At 44.9% G+C, this 22,715-nt stretch overlaps 1 protein-coding gene across 1 annotated transcript in view; it reads right to left on the bottom strand.

The window, feature by feature from the left end:
- The window catches only part of MOB1B (MOB kinase activator 1B), a 277,702-nt gene that overhangs the window by 69,628 nt on the left and 185,359 nt on the right, over positions 1 to 22,715 (bottom strand). Inside the window, exon 4 of the mRNA XM_085640995.1 lies at positions 7,757 to 7,890. Within this exon, the coding sequence (XP_085497121.1) occupies positions 7,757 to 7,890 (134 nt within the window). The remainder of the gene's footprint in view (positions 1 to 7,756; positions 7,891 to 22,715) is intronic.

Genomic DNA, 22,715 nt, shown 5'->3' with positions numbered 1-22,715 from the left:
AGCCAAGCACAGAGAGGGTCAGGCGTGAGGGAGCCAAGCACAGAGAGGGTCAGGCGTGAGGGAGCCAAGCACAGAGAGGGTCGGGCACGAGGGAGGGGTCAAACAGAGAGGGAGGGGTCAAACAGAGAGGGAGGGGTCAAACAGAGAGGGAGGGGTCAAACAGAGAGGGAGGGACGGGTGGTTGGGAGGGGCCAAACAGAGGGATGGCAGGGGCCAAACATAGGTACAGGTGGGCGGGGTCAAACAGAGTAGGCTTTTGTGAACACCCGGGGGGCACAGGGGATGATGGGGACTAAAAGGAACAGAGTAAACTGGAAATGCTCACACAGGGAGCACTGATGGGTCGGCAGGACTGGCATATAGAAGTAGGTGTCCTACAGGTCTAAATCTACCATCTGGTCTCCAGGCCAAAGGCAGTCAAGACCTGGGCATGTGTGAGCATCTTAAATTTTTCCTCCAGGAAATTATTATTGAGAGGGTGCAGGCCAAAAATTGGACAATGGGCGCCATCATCCTTGAGCAACAGAAAGTAGCAGGAATAGCAACCACAACCTACTTCTGGTGCAGGGACCGCTCAATAACTCCACTGGCAATAAGGGAATGCACTTCCTGCTTCAAGACACAATGATGGTCCTCCAATAGTCGTTGGGGAGATGATGGAAGGTGTGCCAGTGCTCAAAGGATGGTTAGGGCATAGCGCCTTCTGAACAATTTGCATGGTACAGCTGTCTGATGTTATGGCCTTTAACCCAGCAAGTATCCGGGAATTCTGCCTGCCACTGAGTGACTGTGCTCCGCGAAGGGCAAACTAAAGGTGTTTGGCAGGTGGGGCAGCAAGAGGAGCTGGGGACAGAGGGGCCCGTTGACCTTGGCCGTGGGCACCACAGCCGCAACTATGAAGCTGCTCGGTGCCGTGCTGCAATTGGATTGGCTGGCGGTACAGAACACCTCTGTCGAAGATGCAAAAGGAGAAGTGGGCCTGGTGAGGTTAGCAAGGCTGGGCAGATAGGCTAGTGAGGGCCGTGGCCCTGCTCTCATTCAACTGCTCGAAAGTCTGCATTATCCCTGATCAGGCAAGTCCCCTCAAACGACATGTCCATGAGGGATGAATGGACGACACCTGAAAAACCGGTGTACCACAGTCACCATGGCAGCGAGTAGCAACATTTATACTAATGACCCACCTGTTGGAATCTGGTTTATCAAAGCCACAAAGAATTATGAACATGGCCCAATCCCAACCGTCCTGTTTTACCCTGGTGAAGACCGGCTGGATTTCATACGGGATATCAGGGAGGCCTTGAGCCAACACTTCCTAAAGGGCATGGGAGTGGCATCCCAATAACAGCTGGCATTCACTGACCAGAAAACCAGGCTGGTGGAAAAAAAATTGCTTCCCAAATGTTTCAACTCACGTAGATTCCCTATCAAAGGGAGTAGTCGGTTCAGGTTAGACCTGCTAGTGCAAGCCTGCACATCCAGCCTTTCAGGGGAGGGGCGTGAAGACAGAAACACAGGGTTGCCTGGTACAGGACAATGGCATCTCACTATATGCCTATTGACTGGGGGACCAGAGCAAGACTTGGTCCAGGTGCTAAACAAGGTATCTGTTAGAGCCTCATAAAATGGCAAAAGGGTCTCAGAAGATGTTTGCCCTGGATGAAGAATTTCTGTCAACATGCTTTATCCTCCAACATGGGGAGCTGGAGGTCAAGGACTTCAGCTGCTTTAAACATCACCATGGCACAGGAGGAGGATTCCTTGGTGATTGGGCAGGTGATGAAAGAAGACCGAATTCAGGGAATGGAGCGTGCCTGCTGGCCTTCTATAAATCATTATAGCAATTGTCCTCAGCATAGGGTGGAGCAAACTCATCACCATGTAATAATCATCGTCGGAGTCCATAACGAAAAGAGAATGCACTCTGTGGGTATTCGCTTGTGGAGGCACCAAATCAAGTGGTGGAATCAATGCCTCAATAGTGGTTGTTGTGGCCTTGGTTGACTGAGTCACAGTACAATAGGTATCTCCTCATCCATCTTCACTGGATTCGGCACCTTTGTCTAGGTTTTGGGACTATGTGTGGACCGTGGCACTGGAGTCAGGGTCAAAGGCATTTAAACGGACTCGGAGGGACCAAGGGCACTGAGGGCAAACAGCCTGATATTATAGAGAAAGGCCGCCCAGGTTCTTGCAGAGTTGTAGGCACGCCAGACATAGTTGGCAAGAGTCTAAGCATGGCCTTGCTGGACTTTATCTGTTTAGGAGTGGCGGAGGGCCCTAGAAATTCCTGTTGGCCGGAACCAGTTCCCGGATCATCTACACAGTCTACGGACTACAGGAGAGAGATCCAAAGCCATGATGCTGCCCCGCGCTTTCGCGGGTGGATCAGAGCGGTGAGAAGGGGCCGAGTCCCAGTACAATTATTTATGTCTCTATACTAACTTAAATGGTTATTTGGATGTCGAAGAAGACTGACCTCTGGAACAGCTATGTCGACTTCTGGAGCATGACTTTGACCTGTATCATCGTGGGGTCTTCTTATGCTTGGTGATTTAGAGTTTTGCCTTGCGTTGTCGGATTGCCTTTGGATTCATTGATGCGCAGACGCTATGGGCCTTAGTCATGACCCGACCCCAGGGACTTCAAGCACACCTAATGGATATCTCTTATACAGACTTTTGTTTGCGACTATCCCTACAGGGCTTACAATATATCATTTGTGAGAGCAACATTTCCTTGCACATCGAATCCCCCCGCCCCCGAAATTAAGGAAATGTCTCTCAGAGACAAGAGGGCATTCTAGATCGGCATCTGGTGGCGCAGAAAGAAAGGAACTGACGGTAGCTTGCAGAAGTGGCTCCTATATAAGCTCTGCCTGTCACTTCTGGAATGCCGTCAGTGAGCAGCTGGGCGGCGCCACCTATAGGAGCACAGATCTACTGCAGAAAAGTTTTCACATTCAGTCTGATGCTGGGGAAACATTCAAAAGTTGAGGAATCTGTGGCTAGAAGTCTATCAGAAAGAAACAGTTTGTACGGGTGCACAAATAGTAAATGTGTTTAAACAATGCAACACAGATTTTTTCCTTTTTCTTGATGCTCTGCACGTTAACCTTTTCACCTTGGCAGTGAAAGGGTTAATGTACTTAAGTTCTCTCCCATAAATCAAGAAGCCCATCACTGAAACCAAAAGGAAGGGAAAAGCTGATTTCATTTCGATTACAGACTCTTTACACATCATGGAATGAAAGATAATTTACGGATATGACAATCGATGTTTGGAATCACCTGTACATCGGCCTGCAAGAAAATATCCTCTGACCAGACAAGATCCTGACCACCTGACCTTAAACTACAATCTGACAACAAGCATTTGCAATGCAATAGGTCTCGCATTGTTAAAACTTTGACCTATTGGCATCGTAAATGACAATGTCTTTTATTATTACAGGTTTCTGAAACCCATAAATGAAATGCATTGTTATTTACAATGTCAATAGCTCAAATGCGAAACCGATTGCATTGCAGAAGCGTGCTTATTTTCTCTCGAGGGCTCCTGCACTTTATCACGCAAGGGGCCAAATGACATCTTCATGATTAAATGAGCAGTAGCAGCCCCAGCCTGCACTGTTTGGACATTCCCACTGCCTGCTGCCGAAAAATGGAAAGAGGCTGGAGAACGCAGTGAAGGTGTTGCGCGCCTGTGTTGAGGCGTATAAATGTTAACAGTTTCCAGCATGGGCGGCCCTTTCACCTCAAACTTCACTCCCTCCACACTGTAATCACCCCGCCTCCAGGAGACACAACGCCCTTTTAAATGAAGTCATTAACCGGACAATGTTCACGTCAAAAGTGAAAGAACAATGTTACAAGTTAATGAATTTGCCATTTTACCAGTGCAATCAAATGTGCACATTTCACGCATATAATACAACTCAGCTATCAAGTTGAATTACATTGAAACAGCAATTATTTGCGAGAACCTTTGTGCGTGCCGTTTATGTTTGTGTCCCCGCCAGGCATCGAATCCAAAGCATGCAGGAATAGCTTTGGAAAGACGCCTAAACATGCTCGACTCCTATCAAAAGACGCCCAACGCTAGGAAAGGTATGGACAATAAATGCAAGCAGCGGCAGAAAGTAGCAATCGTAAATAAGCTGAAGAAATGCTTCTTCGCAAGCATATGCTGCATTCAATGGGCATTTATGTGATTCAGTGCCAGTGACTTTGCCGCTTCCGACGCTATGGCGTTTGCAACCGGTGGCACTGCTGTTTGTGATTAGTGGGGGCGGGGTCAGGGGGTGTCATGTGGTGCCGGGGCCACAGCAGTATCAGAGGACATGGAGCGCGTCCGATACAATGAAGTGAAAGCACGGTATGCAGCGTTGTTAACAAGAGAAGCCCGGCGGAGCGTGGCGCGCGTGCTTGGCGGGGGCGGGGGAGCGGACCCTTTGAAGTGCTCCCAAAAGGCGGATTGCATGGCGGCACGATGCGCGTGATTGTGCGCGTGCTAGCAATGCAATCCGCTTTTTGGGAGCACTTTTCAAACCCGCTTTCTATAGTCTCGCTTTGCGATCGCTTACGCGATAGCAAGGTCGAGACCTAAAAACGAACAGGAACCAATTAGTCACAGTGACAGATTCAGCTGTCAAATGTCAACGAAACACCTAGCAAGGAAATTATTTTAAAATGGCGAGTTTACAGATTAATATTTTAGTCTGTGTTATGCAGTATTCACACAATCTTGAATGCTTAAAACCTTTAGTGTGGGGTGGAAAATGAGGGGAGCAGAAACTACAAATATTAATGGTTGATAGCTGTTCAGGACTGGCAATGGTAGAAATGGTTAGCACAAGAGTTGAGATTTTGGACCCTACTGGCCACTAAGGGAAGGGTTAGTAGGAGGGAGATACACAGAGCTGAGCCTTGAGAGTAAAATGACACCTGGAAAAAAAGTATTTTATTACCATAATTTAGAAAGATAATCTTTTCTGGGCAGATAACCTTTGGCATCCCATCACTTAGTGTGACAGCCTTAGTGGCAATAACCAGGACATGCACACCACTGCGTGGCTTTGTGCGTCTGCCAGAGACTTTGTGCTTCAGTCACCCTGCTTCCAAAAGGAAAAAACTTACAACCGTGCTTTCTCTGGGGCCGCACCAACAATCTGGATCTCGCTGCAGTCTTTCATTGGAAAAATCCCCTCCCTGTCAATATTTAATTAGGAAGCTAAAACTTTCCTAATGGGCAAGTTCCTCCTATAAATCATGAATTTCTCACACCGCTCAGTGGCTTTGCCTATTTTTGTTGCCGCTAGAGTTTGGACTGACTGACTGCTATCCATCTTGTACTGACCTTGTACTCCCACAAATATATTTGCTGGATTGCTCTGCATTATGATCTGAACTTTGTAAACATCCTGTTATTCCCCAAATGTTTCACCTCCTTCTACTCCTACTTATGTTTTTTTTGGACTATTTCATACTTGTATACAACGTGTTATCCCTGTAAAGCGCTCCGATACCATAACTGGTCACGTTCGCGCTCTATAAAACACTAAATAAATAAATATAGAAATAAGGTTTTCAACTGACTAGGATGAAGGAGTGTGGATGAAAATCATATACTAGCCTAAGCCTTATATGAAACTAACAGGTATCATAGTTTTAAGGCTATACCGCTAATTGTAAATAAATGTGTAGCTAGACCAAGGAATAACAGTTGACAACAATTTGAAATTGTTAATCTGGTTTATTAATTGTTGAACAGCAAACAAAGGTGACAGTCACCCAAAATAGTATTCAAAATAGTGGTAATCCAAGTGGAAAATATTGTGCGATCAAGCGATTACTTCAATGCACTGTTTAGTATGGTGGGAAATTGGGTTAGTCGATTGACTATGCATCACAGTCTATCCCTAGCAAATCAATCAATCAACGGATTGTATAGCGCGCTACTCACCCATGAGGGTCTCAAGACACTGGGGGTGGAGGGTGGGGTGAGCAGCTCCGCTCATTCGAAGAGCCAGGTCTTGAGTGTCTTCCTGAAGATGTTCAGAGAGGGGGCGCGTCTTGTCGGTCAGGAGCTAGCTCCAGGTCTTGGCCGCGATGTAAGAGAAGGCTCTTCCACCTGTTCTGGTTCTGCGGATGCGCGGGGTTTCGGCGAGGGTGGAGGCTTCTTTTAGGTACGTGGAAAGAGATTCTCTTGTTGAGGTATTGGGTTCCAGTGATGGAGGCATTTGAAGGCGTGGGTGAGTATCTTGAAAGTTACTCTCTTCTCGACGGGGAGCCAATAGAGGTTCTGCAGGTGTTGAGTGATGCCGAGGATCAGTCTGGCTGCGGCGTTCTGTATGGTCTGGAGTTTTCGGAGCAGAGATTTGTTGATCCTGGCGTAGAGGGCGTTTCCGTAGTCTAGTCTACTGGTTATGAGTGCTTGGGTGACGGTCTTCCTTGATTCAGGGGGGATCCATTTGAAGGTCTTTCGGAGGATGCGGAGAGTGTTAAAGCAACTGAAGGCGACGGTGTCGACCTGTCAGGTCATGGAGAGTGAGAAGTCGAGTATGATGCAGAGGTTTCGAGCATGGTCTGTGGTGGGGGGGGTGTTGCAGAGGGTGGTGGGCCTACCAGGTGTTGTCCCATGCCGAGGGGGGAGGATCCGAGGAAGACGACCTCTGTCTTCTCCGGGTTGAGTTTCAGGCAGCTGCTGCTCATCCAGGATGCGACCTCCTTCATTCCTTCCTGGAAGTTGAGTTTGGTGGTGATGGGGTCCTTGGTGAGGGAGAGTATGAGCTGGATGTCGTTGGCGTAGGATACGATGTTGAGTCCGTGCTGTCTCACGATGGCAGCGAGGGAGGCCATGTAGATGTTGAAGAGCGTCGGGCTGAGAGACGATCCTGGGGGACTTCGCAGTTGATTTCCGTGGGTTCGGAGAGGAAGGGTGGCAGTCTGATTCTTTGGGTTCTGCCACTGAGAAAGGAGCAGAGCCAGTCGAGGGCGGTTCCCTGTAAGCAAAAGGTAGGATTGTTGTATTCTCCTCAAGAAGCAGTTCAAATTAAGGAAAATACACATATAACCACTTTTTTTGTGATGGCTGCAGGACTATACAAGCTTGTCACACTTGTGACAAAAAAAAAACCAACTGTTCCATATGTAAATGCCTAATAGACACTGAACCACTACCAAAGTGTTGCTCTATTATTAAAATCATTAAAAGTCGCTATGGGCCCTTTTCTAAAGCATCCATTTTGAAGGGCATAACAAGAGTGACCAATGTAAATTCTAGATGTATGGTCAAGTTTTAAAGTTATGTAAAATATGTAGCAATATACCCCTACTTGTATGAGATAGAGTATTACATAATCACTTCATTTAAATCGTTTCTACAAATTTACGGCAAAAATACAAATTTAGGGTATTTCGTTTTGAAGAATGATTCTGCCAGTGTCTATATGAACTGTAACTTACTGTCTTCTTCACAATGTGTGGAGCGCTCACATGCTCTGAGAAAAGGAAAAGAAGGCAATACTGCAATAAAAGCATTTAAGATTCATTGTCATCTGGGATGACAAAGTGAAAGCGATCCACAACGTTTGAGAGCCCAACTTTATGCTTCATACCAAAATGCACTCTGGGGCAGAGGTCACAGATATTTAAAGCAGAAAACACGTTTTTCTTTTCCAAATAATGAATCGCCAAGCCTAATTAAAATAATTTTGAGATTTGGTGAGAGCTTCTTAAATAGCCACCAAACTTACCAATCTTGGATGGGAAAAGTGTCTCATCATCCAATTGATCCTGCACCCATGTCATCAGGTAATCAATGTATTTAGGAGCTGAACACTTGATGGGCTTCTTTATGTTAGTACCATCTGCCCAATGGTACTCATACCTAGGAACGCAACAAGAATGCCCAATGGTTAGAAGTCTTAGTCTGTAAGCCTTACAAAATAGATTGTTTACATTGCATCATCTATAGTCTGTACATACTCACATTCTACATTTTTTATGTTTGGTGGTGTTTTAAAGCTTCTCCCTTTATTGCCTTATACAAGTCTGTTTTTATAATTTCTCAAAGGAAATATCACCATCTAGGACTTTAATTCCCTTACTAGTATCCTTCTTTTATCCTATAACCTTTTATAAATTTAGTAACTAGCAAATTTAGTTTAATCCTGTTTTAACTCCAATTGTAATTTTGATGCAAACTATTATCGATTTTTAATGTCTTCATGCTGATGTATATTGCTTTTATGATACTAGTGATCGAATAAAGCACTACTACTTGACTTGACATTGCATCATCTTTACAGCTTCTTCATGAATACAGAACTGAATTTATTATGTACAAAGATATTTTTCCTTGTTTAGAAATAAGTAACTGTAGATCTGCATTGTTGTGAAGGAACTCCAGTTGACTACAGACTATACTAATTTCTCTAGGCACAAATGGTAAATCTGTTTTACCCCCATATGGTTAGGTGCCTCTAGCCACCAACCTTTTTTTATAGGTGGGATATTCCATAGAATGTGAACAAATATGCCACCACTTCATTGTCACCTACCAGTAATAGGAACTTTAAAGACAAGTCACTCACCTGTAAGAGTGCCTTTACAATCTGAACTTCATAGGTTAACATGTTTTTTATTATTCTGCCCATTTGTGTGTACATCTGGTCAAACAAGCTTTATGCGATTTAACATGTATATTATAAAAGCACAATTTTTATCACATAATTCTAAAAAAGATCTAATCGAATTGTTATAACAATTAAAATATTGTAGGGTTCACAGTTAAAAAACAGGTTTATATTCACACTTTTCTCAGTTTGATCACATTTACAAGTACATTACTAAAAACCAATAAAGATTTCATAATATAACAATTGTAATAAAATAAATCATGTGCTAAAAGCCAGGTTCATATTCCATAATGTTTTTCTAAATTTAATCACTGATTTCAAATACATTACAATAGAGCTAGTGAGCATTTCATGGTTTAAAAGGTGCGACGTTATGAAAGCTGGGCGACATTGTCTCAGGCCCAGAGTCTTTAAAACAGGAACGATCCAGCGTTTCCTGGGAACTACGTAAAATTAAAAAACATAAAAGAATGTACAAAGTAGACTGCTAGGACAAGCCGTCGCATGGGCATAGTTCAAGAGTTTGACCAGTCATTCATGACAGGGAAAGTAATAAGTCTATGGAAAATTCCCAGACGAAAACGTGTTAGCAACATCCTGTCGTAAGTCCCGCTTACATACACAAGATATGGTTGTGTGCCAAAGCATGTCATTTATAATTGGTTTTCCATCACAGTGGGATTAATTTCATTTGAGAGTCTAATTGACTCCAAATGCGATAAGCATTCAGCCTTCAGAGTTTTTCTCGGAATTAATCGAATACTGTCCGCTTCGGTGAAATATTCAGGGTGACCAACGTCTGTCATAAATCTTCTAATATAGTTTAACCAAGGAATACATGGCTCCCCTATGGAGCTTTAGGCAATCAGATATGATATCCCGGTTAAGACCTGGGTATGTTGTAGCCCAGATTTTTTGCCATAATAAAATTGGCTCAATTTTGATTAAATCAGAGATATACGATATCCCAAGCTCGGCGTGGCCGATATAAGTACCTGTGCTTCTGGGGGCAGCCAGCAGATATCTGAGAAAAGCATTCTCAACACGCTGCAAAGGCAGAGTGTCAACATATCGCCAAATGCCTGTGCCGTACATGGCAGTTGTAATACATTTAGCCTTATAAATTTGTATTAGTTCTGCGACCGGCCTCCTGCCCAGTTTGATAGCAAAGTGGATAAGTGCAGCGGTAGCTTTGGAAAATAACATTTTCCTAGTTAAAACTGCATGAGCCCACGTCCTCTCAATAATCAAAGAGAATGCCAAGGTATGGAAATCTATTGGTACTCTCAACCTTGGCATTATTTATAAAAATATCCCGGCATTTAATACTATTCGACCGACATTTGATTATGAACGTTTGAGATATTTACTTGTAATCCCAGATTTTGCATATATGTGGCAAAGGTGCTCACTAATCTTTGAAGCCCAATTTGAGTACGCGCCATTAAGACGGCATCGTCAGCGTACAATAACGGCAGTATTGGGTGTTTGTCAATAAGTGGAAGATCCTGGCAATGACTAATTAAAAATTTGCATAAGCCATAAATATACAAACTAAAAAGAAAGGGGGCAAGAACACAACCTTGTCTAACCCACCTTTCTTATTGGGAATTTAGCAGTGCACTCTCCAGTAGTTCCATAGCAGGCCCTTGCACAGGCACCATAATACAGCTGCCTCATGAAGTTTGTAAGTGGGATTTCTACTCCCATTTCCTCAAGTATAGTCCACAGTTTGTCATGCCTAACACAATCAAACGCGGAACTAAGGTCCACAAATGCTAAGAATAATTTCCCCTGCTTTGCTTACCTAACAATAGGTTTAGGTTTAAACCCTACTCTATAGTGCCTAGGCCCTGGCAGAAGCCATATTGTATATATCTGGAATTGCCCCAACATCTTCTGCCCATGACTGCAGTCTATTTAATAGGATGTGGCCCGTCACTTTGAGGAAAGAATATAGTAGGGAAATTGGTCGATAGCATGTAGGGAGATTATGGTCTCTCCTACGCAGCGCGCATGCACTGCATTGGAGGGCCTTTAGCCATCGCTCTGCTCATTTTCAAGCACACACTCGTGCTTGTCGCGGCATCCACCTTGCGGGAGCAAGCAGCGGCGTGCATGCTAATTGGCTGTTGCTTGCTCCCGCAAGGCGGATGCCGCCACAAGCACGAGTGTGTGCTTGAAACAGTCACTAAGCAGAGCACGGGTCGCATTTTTTTTTTATTCCCCCCTCACTCACTCTCTTTGCTTTCAATCGCGGCACTCATTCTTTGGCTGTAAACATCTCAAGCCAAAGCACAAGTGCCGCGCTTGTTTGTACTTTAGTCTATCTATTCATTTTGCTCTCGCCCTTTGTTTTTAACATTCGATGCATCATTTTCTTTTCGCTTGTTTAATAAAATATATGTGCATTTATAACAAGGAAAATGCACACACACGCGTTTCCTACACGAATTCTCTCCCTGTATTTGCAATTGTTTTGCCGTTCTTTTTCCTGTGCCATTTCTTTCTTTCGTTTCAGTTTATTATTTTTCAGCACATTTTGTTTCCTCCCCACTCTTCTTTCTTGCCTCTTTCTTTCGGCGATTCTCTTCATGACATTATTTTCGTTCTCTTTGGTTTTTCTTACTCTTTTATCTGTGAACCCAGTTTTCATTTTACACTTTATTTCCCTACCTTTATTTTACCTCTTTCTTCGTTTTTCAACTATTGGCTTCATATCCTTATTTTCGTCCGCTCTTTTTCTTCACTTTATCCTTCCCTTCAATTCTTTATTGATTAATTTCCCCTTCTCTTTTTCAATCTCCCCCACCCATTTTTTTTTTACTTCTTTCTTTCTGTGTATCTTTTTGTTTTTCTTTCTCCGTTTTTGATTTCCTCCTTTTCATATCTTTGTTTTGTCCTGGCCACTTAATTTCTTTCTATCCTCTTCGGTTGATTTCTCATTTGTCTTTGCCACTTCTGGTCGGTCTTTCCTTCTTTTGTTTTTTCTTTCCCTGTGTGTCACCTTTTTCTCCCAATGCACCTCTCTCTATTCCTCCCTCTAGCTCATTGTTGCTCTCCGGGTCTTTACTTTCTTCAACCATTAAGTCCCGTATGTAAGTGGATAATGCCGCACATCGTCCCGTACAAGCCATTACACGCGAGCTCAAATGATAAACGCAACCTGGGGTCAGATAAGATACGGCTAAAGGCAAACAAGGCTGAGTGTAGCCCCCCTCGCGCCCACCTTTCACAGGCACAGTTGGCTATGGAGGCAGAATGCCTTGACTTGACTACCGCATGCCACAGGGACGCAAGGGTGGCCACCGCGGTGCACATGTGCTTGTGTGTAGTGGGGCAGACCATCAGAGACCCCCTAACACATCGGGAGCCCCCATTATCCGAAAGCGAATGAATATCTAAGAAATATGAGAGGTTCAGGGCTCTGTAATTTTGCGTTTCGCTACTGCGATGCCACAGGAGCTCGCGTATTGTCAGATGCACCCGTAAACTACCCTCCATTCTACACGTAAACGGCATTTATTTACCTACACACTAGCCCCTCTCCTGCAGACCCTGAGCTTGGTTATAAGTGACAGAGAGCATATCGTGACTTTCCACCGGTGTGGATTCATGCTGAAACAAAAATAAACAAGCATTGGCATAGCCAATAGGTCTCGCCTTGGGGACCTTACATGTGTTTAGCCATGCAATGGTTGATGATGTTGCACCAAGGATATTGTGATGCATAACTAAATACTTATAAGGTCCCAAAAGCGAGACCTATTGGCTATGCCAATGCTTGTTTACATAGTAACTGTTGAGTATCAGCTACGTCTTACTCCCAAACAGACAGCTAGCACGTCAACCGACCAGAGAGCGAGCGAGAGAGATTTAGAGCGAGCGAGAGAGATTTAGAGCGAGCGAGAGAGATTTAGAGCGAGCGAGAGAGATTTAGAGCGAGCGAGCGAGAGAGATTTAGAGCGAGCGAGCGAGCGAGATTTAGAGCGAGCGAGCGAGCGAGATTTAGAGCGAGCGAGCGAGCGAGATTTAGAGCGAGCGAGCGAGCGAGATTTAGAGCGAGCGAGCGAGCGAGATTTAGAGCGAGCGAGCGAGCGAGATTTAGAGCGAGCGAGCGAGCGAGATTTAGAGCGAGCGAGATTTAGAGCGAGCGAGATTTAGAGCGAGCGAGATTTAGAGCGAGCGAGATTTAGAGCGAGCGAGATTTAGAGCGAGCGAGATTTAGAGCGAGCGAGATTTAGAGCGAGCGAGATTTAGAGCGAGCGAGATTTAGAGCGAGCGAGATTTAGAGCGAGCGAGATTTAGAGCGAGCGAGATTTAGAGCGAGCGAGATTTAGAGCGAGCGAGATTTAGAGCGAGCGAGATTTAGAGCGAGCGAGATTTAGAGCGAGCGAGATTTAGAGCGAGCGAGATTTAGAGCGAGCGAGATTTAGAGCGAGCGAGATTTAGAGCGAGCGAGATTTAGAGCGAGCGAGATTTAGAGCGAGCGAGATTTAGAGCGAGCGAGATTTAGAGCGAGCGAGATTTAGAGCGAGCGAGATTTAGAGCGAGCGAGATTTAGAGCGAGCGAGATTTAGAGCGAGCGAGATTTAGAGCGAGCGAGATTTAGAGCGAGCGAGATTTAGAGCGAGCGAGATTTAGAGCGAGCGAGATTTAGAGCGAGCGAGATTTAGAGCGAGCGAGATTTAGAGCGAGCGAGATTTAGAGCGAGCGAGATTTAGAGCGAGCGAGATTTAGAGCGAGCGAGATTTAGAGCGAGCGAGATTTAGAACGAGCGAGATTTAGAACGAGCGAGATTTAGAACGAGCGAGATTTAGAACGAGCGAGATTTAGAGCGAGCGAGATTTAGAGCGAGCGAGATTTAGAGCGAGCGAGATTTAGAGCGAGCGAGATTTAGAGCGAGCGAGATTTAGAGCGAGCGAGATTTAGAGCGAGCGAGATTTAGAGCGAGCGAGATTTAGAACGAGCGAGATTTAGAATGAGCGAGAGATTGAGCGAGAGATTGAGCGAGAGATTGAGCGAGAGATTGAGCGAGAGATTGAGCGAGAGATTGAGCGAGAGATTGAGCGAGAGATTGAGCGAGAGATTGAGCGAGAGATTGAGCGAGAGATTGAGCGAGAGATTGAGCGAGAGATTGAGCGAGAGATTGAGCGAGAGATTGAGCGAGAGATTGAGCGAGATTCAGAGAGAGAAAGAGGGATTTAAAGAGATTTAGAGAGATTTAGAGAGATTTGGAGAGAGAGAGATTTGGAGAGAGAGAGATTTGGAGAGAGAGAGATTTTGAGAGAGAGAGATTTGGAGAGAGAGAGATTTGGAGAGATTTAGAGAGACACACGAGGATGCAGGAAGTGGAAACGAGAACTCTGGATGAGACGAGATCAGGGACGGGGCGTGAGAATGAAAACAGGGGGCAGTAGTGGTCGAGGGAAGGAGGAGGGTGGGGAAGGGGGTGTTAGGGGGTAGAGGGTGACACAGAGGAGTAAACGTCAAGGGGCAGGAAAGCGCTATAGAAACGCTACATACAATACACTGCAAGATGGTGACCGAGACATACGAAGAGAAGAGAGCCCGGAGAGAGCAAGAGACGGCAGGGGCCAGCCCAGAGGCTGGTGGGGGGGGGGGGGGGGAGCGCAGAGATGCAGGAGGGTATGAAGGAGATTTGAGGGGAGAGAGGTGGTGGGAGAAGGAGGCCCTGGCACAAACAGGGAGGAGGGCAGCGATGAGACTGTAGGAAATGCAGGATGCGAGAGATCCAGGGAAAGGTGAGAACAAGAGGGAGAGAGGTGCAGGATACGGACTCGCTCTCTTTTTCCCCCATGTGAAACAAACATTGTGTCTGACAAAATACCGGTTTGCCTCAATATAATTATGTAAGCTCGGAGCAAAGCACTCGTTAGTTTTGCACCATTTTGCCCAAGTGTAAAATCTAGCCAATACGTGGCACTTCAGCAAACCCCTTTTGTTCCACTGTGTAATAACTAAGAGGTAAAAATGCTGCGCATTCTAGTATTTGTCAAAGGCAGGCACAGCCCTGTCATCCCAGGGCAGGTCGAAGGAGCGCTAACGATTATGTTCAGGCAGGAAGCGCACAGAAAATGTTCAGTACTGTCTGAAAGTTGGGTAAATAGTCATTCTTAGGAGGAAAGGTAATCAGTTTTCAACAGGAGGTGGGTGAGGGGGTCTGGCTTGTACCCAGCCGAGGTAAAGCGAGGACAAACTAATCGGCGTAGCAACGGCATCGTGCAGTATTCAGTCAGTCCTGAGAGTGTGCTGGGTCTTCAGTTTATGGAACAAGAGTGCGGTGTCTTGTGTCCACGTAGATTAGGTGCCGACTGAGTACTGATTAACGGGTGGGGGAGTGTGCGCGAGGGGTGAGAGCGACAAGAAACTGAAGGGAGAGAAAGAGCAAGCGTGCGGAGAGAGAGGAAAGGAGAGGGGGAGAGAAAAAGTGTGAACACTTGGAGGAAAGAAATATATGGAAAGAGGCAGGGAGATACAGAGGGAAAGAGAAAGTAGAAGACAGCTGCAAGAAAGGACAAGCCCGGCAGGGAGTGGTGCACGCGCACGTGTTGCTGGTAACTGCATGGAAGGAACAAGCCCGGGAGTGGTGCGTGCGTACGCGCACAGTTTGCTCATTTTCAAGCCCTGCACTCGTGCTTGTGGTGCGCCCCTGCTCGCTCCCGCAAGGTGGATGCCGCCACAAGCACGAGTGTGTGCTTGAAAATTAGCAGAGCGACAGCTAAAGGTTCTCGCTGCGTAGGCGAAACCTAAAAAACAGTGGTAAAAACAGTGGTAAAGAAATGAACACCCACCAAGTTCCTATTCGGCCTCTAACTTAGGTTATCCTGGGTAAATTGTCCTAATTATCTCCCACAATTAACATGCATCTGCGAAGCCCCGAAATAAGAATGTGTCTTCAAAGACAGCAAGTGTGTGTCTCCTCAGACACATGTACTTCATTGGAGAACTGCCAGCTTCATGGGAGGGGACAATCGGAGGGTCACTGACTTTACGGTCTGTGAAAAGGCAATTCAGTGGCACTGTAGTGGGATCAGTGTAGTGCCAGCTTCTCCAGACGAGACGAAGGGCTTGATAACATTTAGGAAAGGAGATAACACTTAGATGAGTGTTTTACGATGGTCTGCATGGTTGATACATTAGTGACCCTTTGGCTGAACTTTATTATTAGATGCACATGAAGATGTGTTGGGCTCCACAGACCACCAGTGTAAAGCAGAGAGTAATCTTCAACAAGCATTGCATAGCCAATAAGGTCTCGCCTTTGGGACCTTATAGGTATTTAGTTATGCAGCACAATATCCTTGGTGCAACAACATCAACTGTTGCGTGGCTAAACACTTATAAGGTCCCAAAGGCGAGACCTATTGGTTATGCCAATGCTTGTTAAAAATTGGAACCTGGACAGATTCAGACCAAGATGGAATAAAGCCGTGGTGACAACATGCTCTTAGTACCAGTTAATAAGGGACCCCAGAGAGAAATATTAGATTTAAACAAGTCGACAAGAACGCCGTCTGGGCCAGGGGTCTTACCTCCTGCACTATCATTTATAGCGCAGTTCACTTCATCTAGATTAAAATGAATATCAGGTGGGAAAAGACTTAATGGTTCTGGCTCAGGGAGGGGGCACGAAACAGGGTGTGATAATACATGTTCTTCATTGTTATATAAAGTTGTAAAATGATCCACCCATTGATCCTCTGTAATGGCTAGCTCAATTGATGTTGAGTCTCTTGGAGCCAGAAAAGGTGCATTAACGGCCTTCCAAAAGCTTGTGTTATCTCTTAGCTGGGAAGCTTTATGCAGAGCCTGCCAAGATTCAGCCCTCAGTGCGTCCTTTCGTATTTTTAACACGCATCTATATTCCTTTTTTGCCAAATTTATTTGTCTAATTCCTCTCTGGTTTATGCAAGGCCCTTTTCAATGCTGTATGGGATTAGGTGCATTTTGAGTCGAACCACCCCTATTTCTCTATTTTACACTTATTCGTTTCCACAAACAGACTCCTCTATCTCTAAGGAAATTGATCCAATGGAATTCAAAACCTCTACATGGGGAGCATATTCGTCCAAACAGACTGAGAAATCCGATTTACATTTAATTAGCAATGATTTTGTCAACTCGGATGGCTCCACTTTAGCCCAGCGCAGTAAATAGCCATTTTTACTACTGGGCGCAATTACATCTTAAATAGTCCTTTCAGTATTTCAAACTGCCTGGCAAGATCGTTGTAATGAAAAACTAAGGAAATTAAAAGTAAACTAGATAACTGAAAATCCTTTAAAGACCATCTAAACATTTCTAGTCAATCCAATGTGTCTGCAGTAAAACTAACTTTTTCAAATTACATCTATGAAAAATATAAAGCTGCAAAAAAAGTTTTACGCTCAACATGCTTGTGCAGCCCGCATCCTTCTTAGATTTATGCTCTTGTAGGGTTCGGTTTCCAAGGGAAAAGGGGACATGGGAATAATAGACAATGGGCAATATACCAGTTACAGCCAGTTAAAACCAATGTGTGCAATTGGGATATTCACCCTATCTCTTGGATGGGGCCAGATGTAGCCCAAGATTGTGGAGTAATTTTTTCCATAAAGTAATCATTAAACCATTTCCTCAGGTCAAATAAGAATATGATCTCCGATGGGGCGGGAAGGTTTCACTTTTTACAGGTGAAGCAACTGAAGCTCAATTAGGGAGGAAGGAGATCACTAGCGCTATTTAGAATCTCGCGCAATTTCACTTACCTGCACGATTCTAGTGCAAGCGCGGGGGGGGGGGGGTCAGGGGAGGTGATACAGGGGCTGCCGTTCCAAAGGCAACAGGTGGGAGTAGTGAAAAGTACCACGGAGGACATCTGATGAGAACGTAAGCCTGCACAGACAATATAATTCTGCCCCTACCTGCAGAAAACAACTTAACCCTTTATAAAATACTTTATATGTGGCATTACACTCCAGCCCCTTAATATAGGTTTGATATAAAGAAGTCAATTCCTAGTTGGAGGGCATGTGGAGGGCAGGCTTACGCACAAATCCGTAGTCGAGAACACGTCTGAAACTAGACTGAACTGAAGTGTTGGCAGAAATATGACTTGGAGGGAGAGGACCTCAGCAGATGCCTATGGTAACTCTGCTAGGGGTCCTCTCAGAAAACATCTTTTGCACTGAACTAACTAGATTATTTTCTTTTGTATTTCAAGCAGCTAACCATGTCATCATCACACTGTGGGGAAGCCCAAGGTTCCTGGGTCGGCATGTAGTTGCTGAAGCTATGGGCAGTAGTAATCATGGAACAAATCTAGTACAGAAGGGTAGACAGGTTAACAAAGTTTGGGGGCCCTTTCTTCGCTTTTGACCCAAGACTACAATGGCGTAATCTGTCCCACAAGGTTGAAGAACCTTCATCTATCTGATATTGAGGCCCGGATGAAGAGACTCTAGGTGCAGCACCAGGATACCCTCCAGATGATCGTGCGCGCTGGTTAACAGTGGAAAGGTTTTCCTTACAAGATAAGCAGCATTTACAGCGTAATGCCTCTGAATCTAATAGAACAAGCAAATTCTCGTTTTGACATGATCTGTCCTTAGCTGCTCTGATGAATGAGCTCGGTATTTGTTATACCCATTTGTTAAATACCTTTAACATATGCTTACAAAACTTACCTATTCACTTAAAACACAGTCAATGTTCGAATTATAATTTTTTTTTAAAACTAACTAAAATCTGTAAGGTCAAGGTCAGAAATCATAACTCGCACAAGAGCCATGAAAATCATAAATTGCACACTCAAAGCACTGTTCATGATAACATCCCTTAAAGTGACAGATAGAATTACATAGGCTGTAAACAGATTTACAGATGAGATTACATCTTGGGGTCTGAACTCCGTTGCAAAATATTTTTTGTTTTCCTGAGTGTTAACCCGCATGAGCCAGGGGTTCAGAGGATGCTACCCCAGACTACTTAATTCACTTTTTTTTCCCAGGATGTCGGGACTCAACATGCTGTAATGGAGTACTCAACCTTCTTCATCAAGCTACAACTACCCAACAAAGAAGCTTAGAGTCTTGCTTTGGTACTGTGGATCCGAAATGGACAAAGGGAGAAAAAGTTATTTTGTTCAACTGGAGTATTTTTTATTTGGATCCATGGATGGTTCGCAACAATTTTGCAGACCATCCATAGACTAAAGGTCCAGAAATCTAGCTTTTCCAGCTCAATTTAAGGTCTACAAAACCATTTTTCTAATGCAAAAAAAAAACAAAAAAAAAAAAAACACTGATTTACACTTAAGTAGTCAAAGGCACTGCCTTGAGTAGGTTATGATAATTAAATTTCTAAAGCACAATTGCGCCCTAAAAGTTTGTGGAACCGGGTCCAGGAACGGTCGACCTCTGGAAAGATTTGTGGTGTTCCACCACTGCAGAGAGCGATGGGTGCGACCGTCTACCAACACCAGATCTGTCAGTTGCCCCTGGGCCTGGTTCCATTGGCACGCTAAGCACTCTTGGAGTGGACGCATCTGGAGTCTTGCATGGGGCTCTATGAAAATGCAAGAGGCCATCATCCCTATTAGTTGCATAAACACTCTTGCTGGGAGAGAGTGTTGAGGTATGAATCTTTGACGCAAAGCCTGAATGCTTGCAATCCTGGCAGGATTGGGGTAGGCTATGGCTTTTGAGGTGTCTATGGTGGCACCGAGATATTGCTTTGTGTGGGATGGTATTAGCTGGGACTTTTGGTGGTTCACCGTGAAACCTAGCTGGTGAAGTAGTTGGATTGTAGTGGCGGTGTGATGTACACATTGGTTGTAGGACGTGGCTTTTATTAGCAAGTCGTCCAAATATGGGAAGACGTGAATGTGTTGTCTTCTGAGGTGTGCCGCCACTACCGCTAGGCACTTGGTGAATACCCTTGGTGCTATTGTGACCCCAAAAGGGAACGCCTTGAACTGGTAGTGTTGCCCGTCCACTACAAATCTGAGGTACTTTCTGTGAGCATGGTGTACCGGAAAGTATGCGTCTTTCAAGTCCAGTGGGTGAGAAAGTCGTTCTGGGAGAGGAGCGGAAGTACCTGCTGAAGTGTTACCATGTGAAAATGGTCCGAATGTATCTATGTGTTTAGAGGCCGGCGATCTAAAATAGGTCGTAGAGTCTCGTCTCTTTTTGGTATCAGAAAATATAGGGAGTAGACCCCTAAATTTTGCTGATTGGCGGGGACTTGTTCTATCGCATGTTTTTGTAGGAGGGAGATTACCTCCTGTTTTAGTAACGTGGAATGTTCTTGTGACATTGGGCGTTGCCTGGGTGGAATGTTTGGGGGGGGGGGTATATGTCAATTCTAGGCAGTACCCTGAACAAATAATTTGGGTCACCCATCTGTCTGAGGTGATGGTCTCCCAGACGTGAAGGAAATTTTGTTGCCTGCCCCGACCGGAGTGGGATGGTCTGTAGGGAGCAGGGGGGAAGTCATTTGGTAGGCGGTGTGGCAGAGCAGGCGGTATTTGTTTTGCCTCTGCCTTTATTGTTATTGCCCCTATAGCCGCCTCTTTGATAACCACTTGTGAAGGTGGATTGAGTAGGGGATTTGTAGGAAGTGGACGCGCGATCTGAGGAGTAGCCTCTGGCCGTACCCCGAAAGGAAGAGCGGCGAAAGGAGCGCCTAGGAGGGTGTGCCTGCAGGGCTCCCATAGATTTCGCTGTATCTGTGTCCTTCATCTTCGAGGGCCTCATCTCCCTTTGGGCCGAACAGATGTTCTTGATCAAATGGATGATTTAATATGGAGGCCTGTACCTCAGGTTTAAAGCCTGAAACTCTCAGCCAAGCATGGCGACGGAGGAGGACGCTAGTGTTAATGGCCCTGGAGGCTGTGTCTGCTGCGTCTAAGGCACAGCGTATAGAGGTGTTAGTTATGGTCTTACCCTCTTGAACTAATTCATTGGCCCTATTTTTGTATTTTTCTGGGAGATGGTGCATGATGGTTTCTAGTTCATCATAATGCGCTCTGTCGTATCTGGCCAATAGCGCTTGAGTGTTGGTGATACGCCATATATTGGCTGCCTGTGACGCAGTGCGCTTTCCTGACGCGTCCAGTAGCTTTGACTCTTTGTCAGGTGGTGGTGCTTCGCCTGGCAGTTTGACCTCTTCCGTGCAGTGGAGACCACTAGGGAATCTAGAGGCGCTGGCCCTTTGATATAGGCAGGATCTGTGGGGGCAGTTTTATACTTTCTCTATGCGTGGGTTAATGACCCTAGCCCTGACTGGGTCTTTAAAGACCTCTGGCGCATGTTTTAGTACCCCATGGAGCATAGGTAGTATGGAGGTAGACCTATGTGCGGTATCAAAGTTGTCGAGGAGGAAATCTTCCTCTACCGGGCAGCGTGTAGCTCTACCCCGTGATAATGTGGCGCCCTCTGATTGAGGAGATTTGGTATCTGAACAATACCGATGAGCGAGGATTGCGCTTCGATCGTCGAACTGGAAATGCTCGGAACCGGAGCGCGAAGTATTACATCCGAGCCCGATGGCGAAAAAAAACAATCTGACGATGGAGCCAAAGCCCATGCGCAATACGATCCAAGGGAGGAGTCACTGACCTCGTGACTTCCAAAGACTTTCCAAGTGGAAAAACAAACTGCAAACATCCGGGCCCAACACCAGATGGCGATCTATGCAAAAGTGTGTAATCTGCAGCTCCATTGGGGAGGGTGGGGCATATCTTCCTTTCTATAGGAGGTGGATACATTTTGACATCACGGAGTCCCCTTTGTCATGTTCCATCTGCTCTTCATTAGCACTGCATTGTACCAAGGGCAGTGGCAGGTCCCCAATGCAAGTAGCAAATAAATGTGGACCTATCCCTTAACAGTAAGAACAACTAAAATTGAGACTCCTGGGCATCAGTTCCACTGGGCTCGTTTGATTTTTGCAGTTTTATATAGCGGGGACTCAATCCGAGCACCAGTTACATTACACAAGGACACATTCATTTTTAGGTCTCAGCTTTAGTCTCAGCTAGAGAGCTTATTCGCCGTCTGAGACATTGTGTTTAGACACATTAGTCTTACAGGCCAACCATAGCTTTATCATTTACTTCAGCGTTGCTTTAGTTTCCTTCATTCCAGTTTGTGAAGGAATGCCTAAGACACTGATATACAACATTGGTAGAAGACAATGACAAAGCCAATAGCCCTCACATTGCCAAGACCCATTGACTTTGCCAATGCTTGCTAATATAGTTGCATCAACAAACAAGGGTAACCCTGGGATCGTTAGGAACCAAGGGTACTAAGTGATTATAGAAACAAGGGTCCATAAACATAGCTAAATTCTTTGATAGTATTAATGGATAAAATAATCATTTCGATGGAAGGTTTCAATGATCAGAATTTTTGTTTTAACGTTTTATTTCCAGACCTAAATTTCAACAGAATATATATAAGAATTACCCCCGCCAGAGCTAATTCAGAGCAGGTGTTAAAAATGGACAAAACAAAACATTTACAAACATACAGGCAAGAAACAGTGACCAATAATTATGTACACTACTTAGGTCAAGCAGACAAAAACACACTTCTGCGTCCAAAACGAAAATCACTTAACATAATCTAGCGGGTCAGCATGTGTCGACGGTGTTTTGATCCCTTTACAATATGGGATCATCATCATCAGGACTGGTAATCAGTTGCCTGGTGTAATACCAAATGGTATATTTATGTAAACACCTGAATTTAACAACAATCCGTGGTCATAAACAGGCCACTCAAATTTCTGCCTGTTACAATTTGGTACATATATGAATTACCTGAAAAGAAAGAAAAGGAAGAAAACAAAGGAAAGAAATAAGTAATGATGAATTTCAGTGTAGGAAAGAATCACTGAAAAAGGAACATATATGGACCATGCACCATAGTGAAAAAAATGACTGCAAGAGGTGTTTTCAGATTTTTATTCGGTCTAAAAAAGAAGTCCTAAGTGGTTCTGAACATCTGAGGCGCCTGGATTTTTCGCTTTTTGAACACCTGATCTTTGAGCTTTTACTGTGGGA

The sequence above is a fragment of the Triturus cristatus genome, chromosome 2_2 (genome assembly GCF_964204655.1).
Source record: "Triturus cristatus chromosome 2_2, aTriCri1.1, whole genome shotgun sequence".
Classification (NCBI taxonomy): domain Eukaryota; kingdom Metazoa; phylum Chordata; class Amphibia; order Caudata; family Salamandridae; genus Triturus; species Triturus cristatus.
Note: the sequence above shows the minus strand (reverse complement) of the source record. Positions and strands in the feature narration are given on the sequence as shown.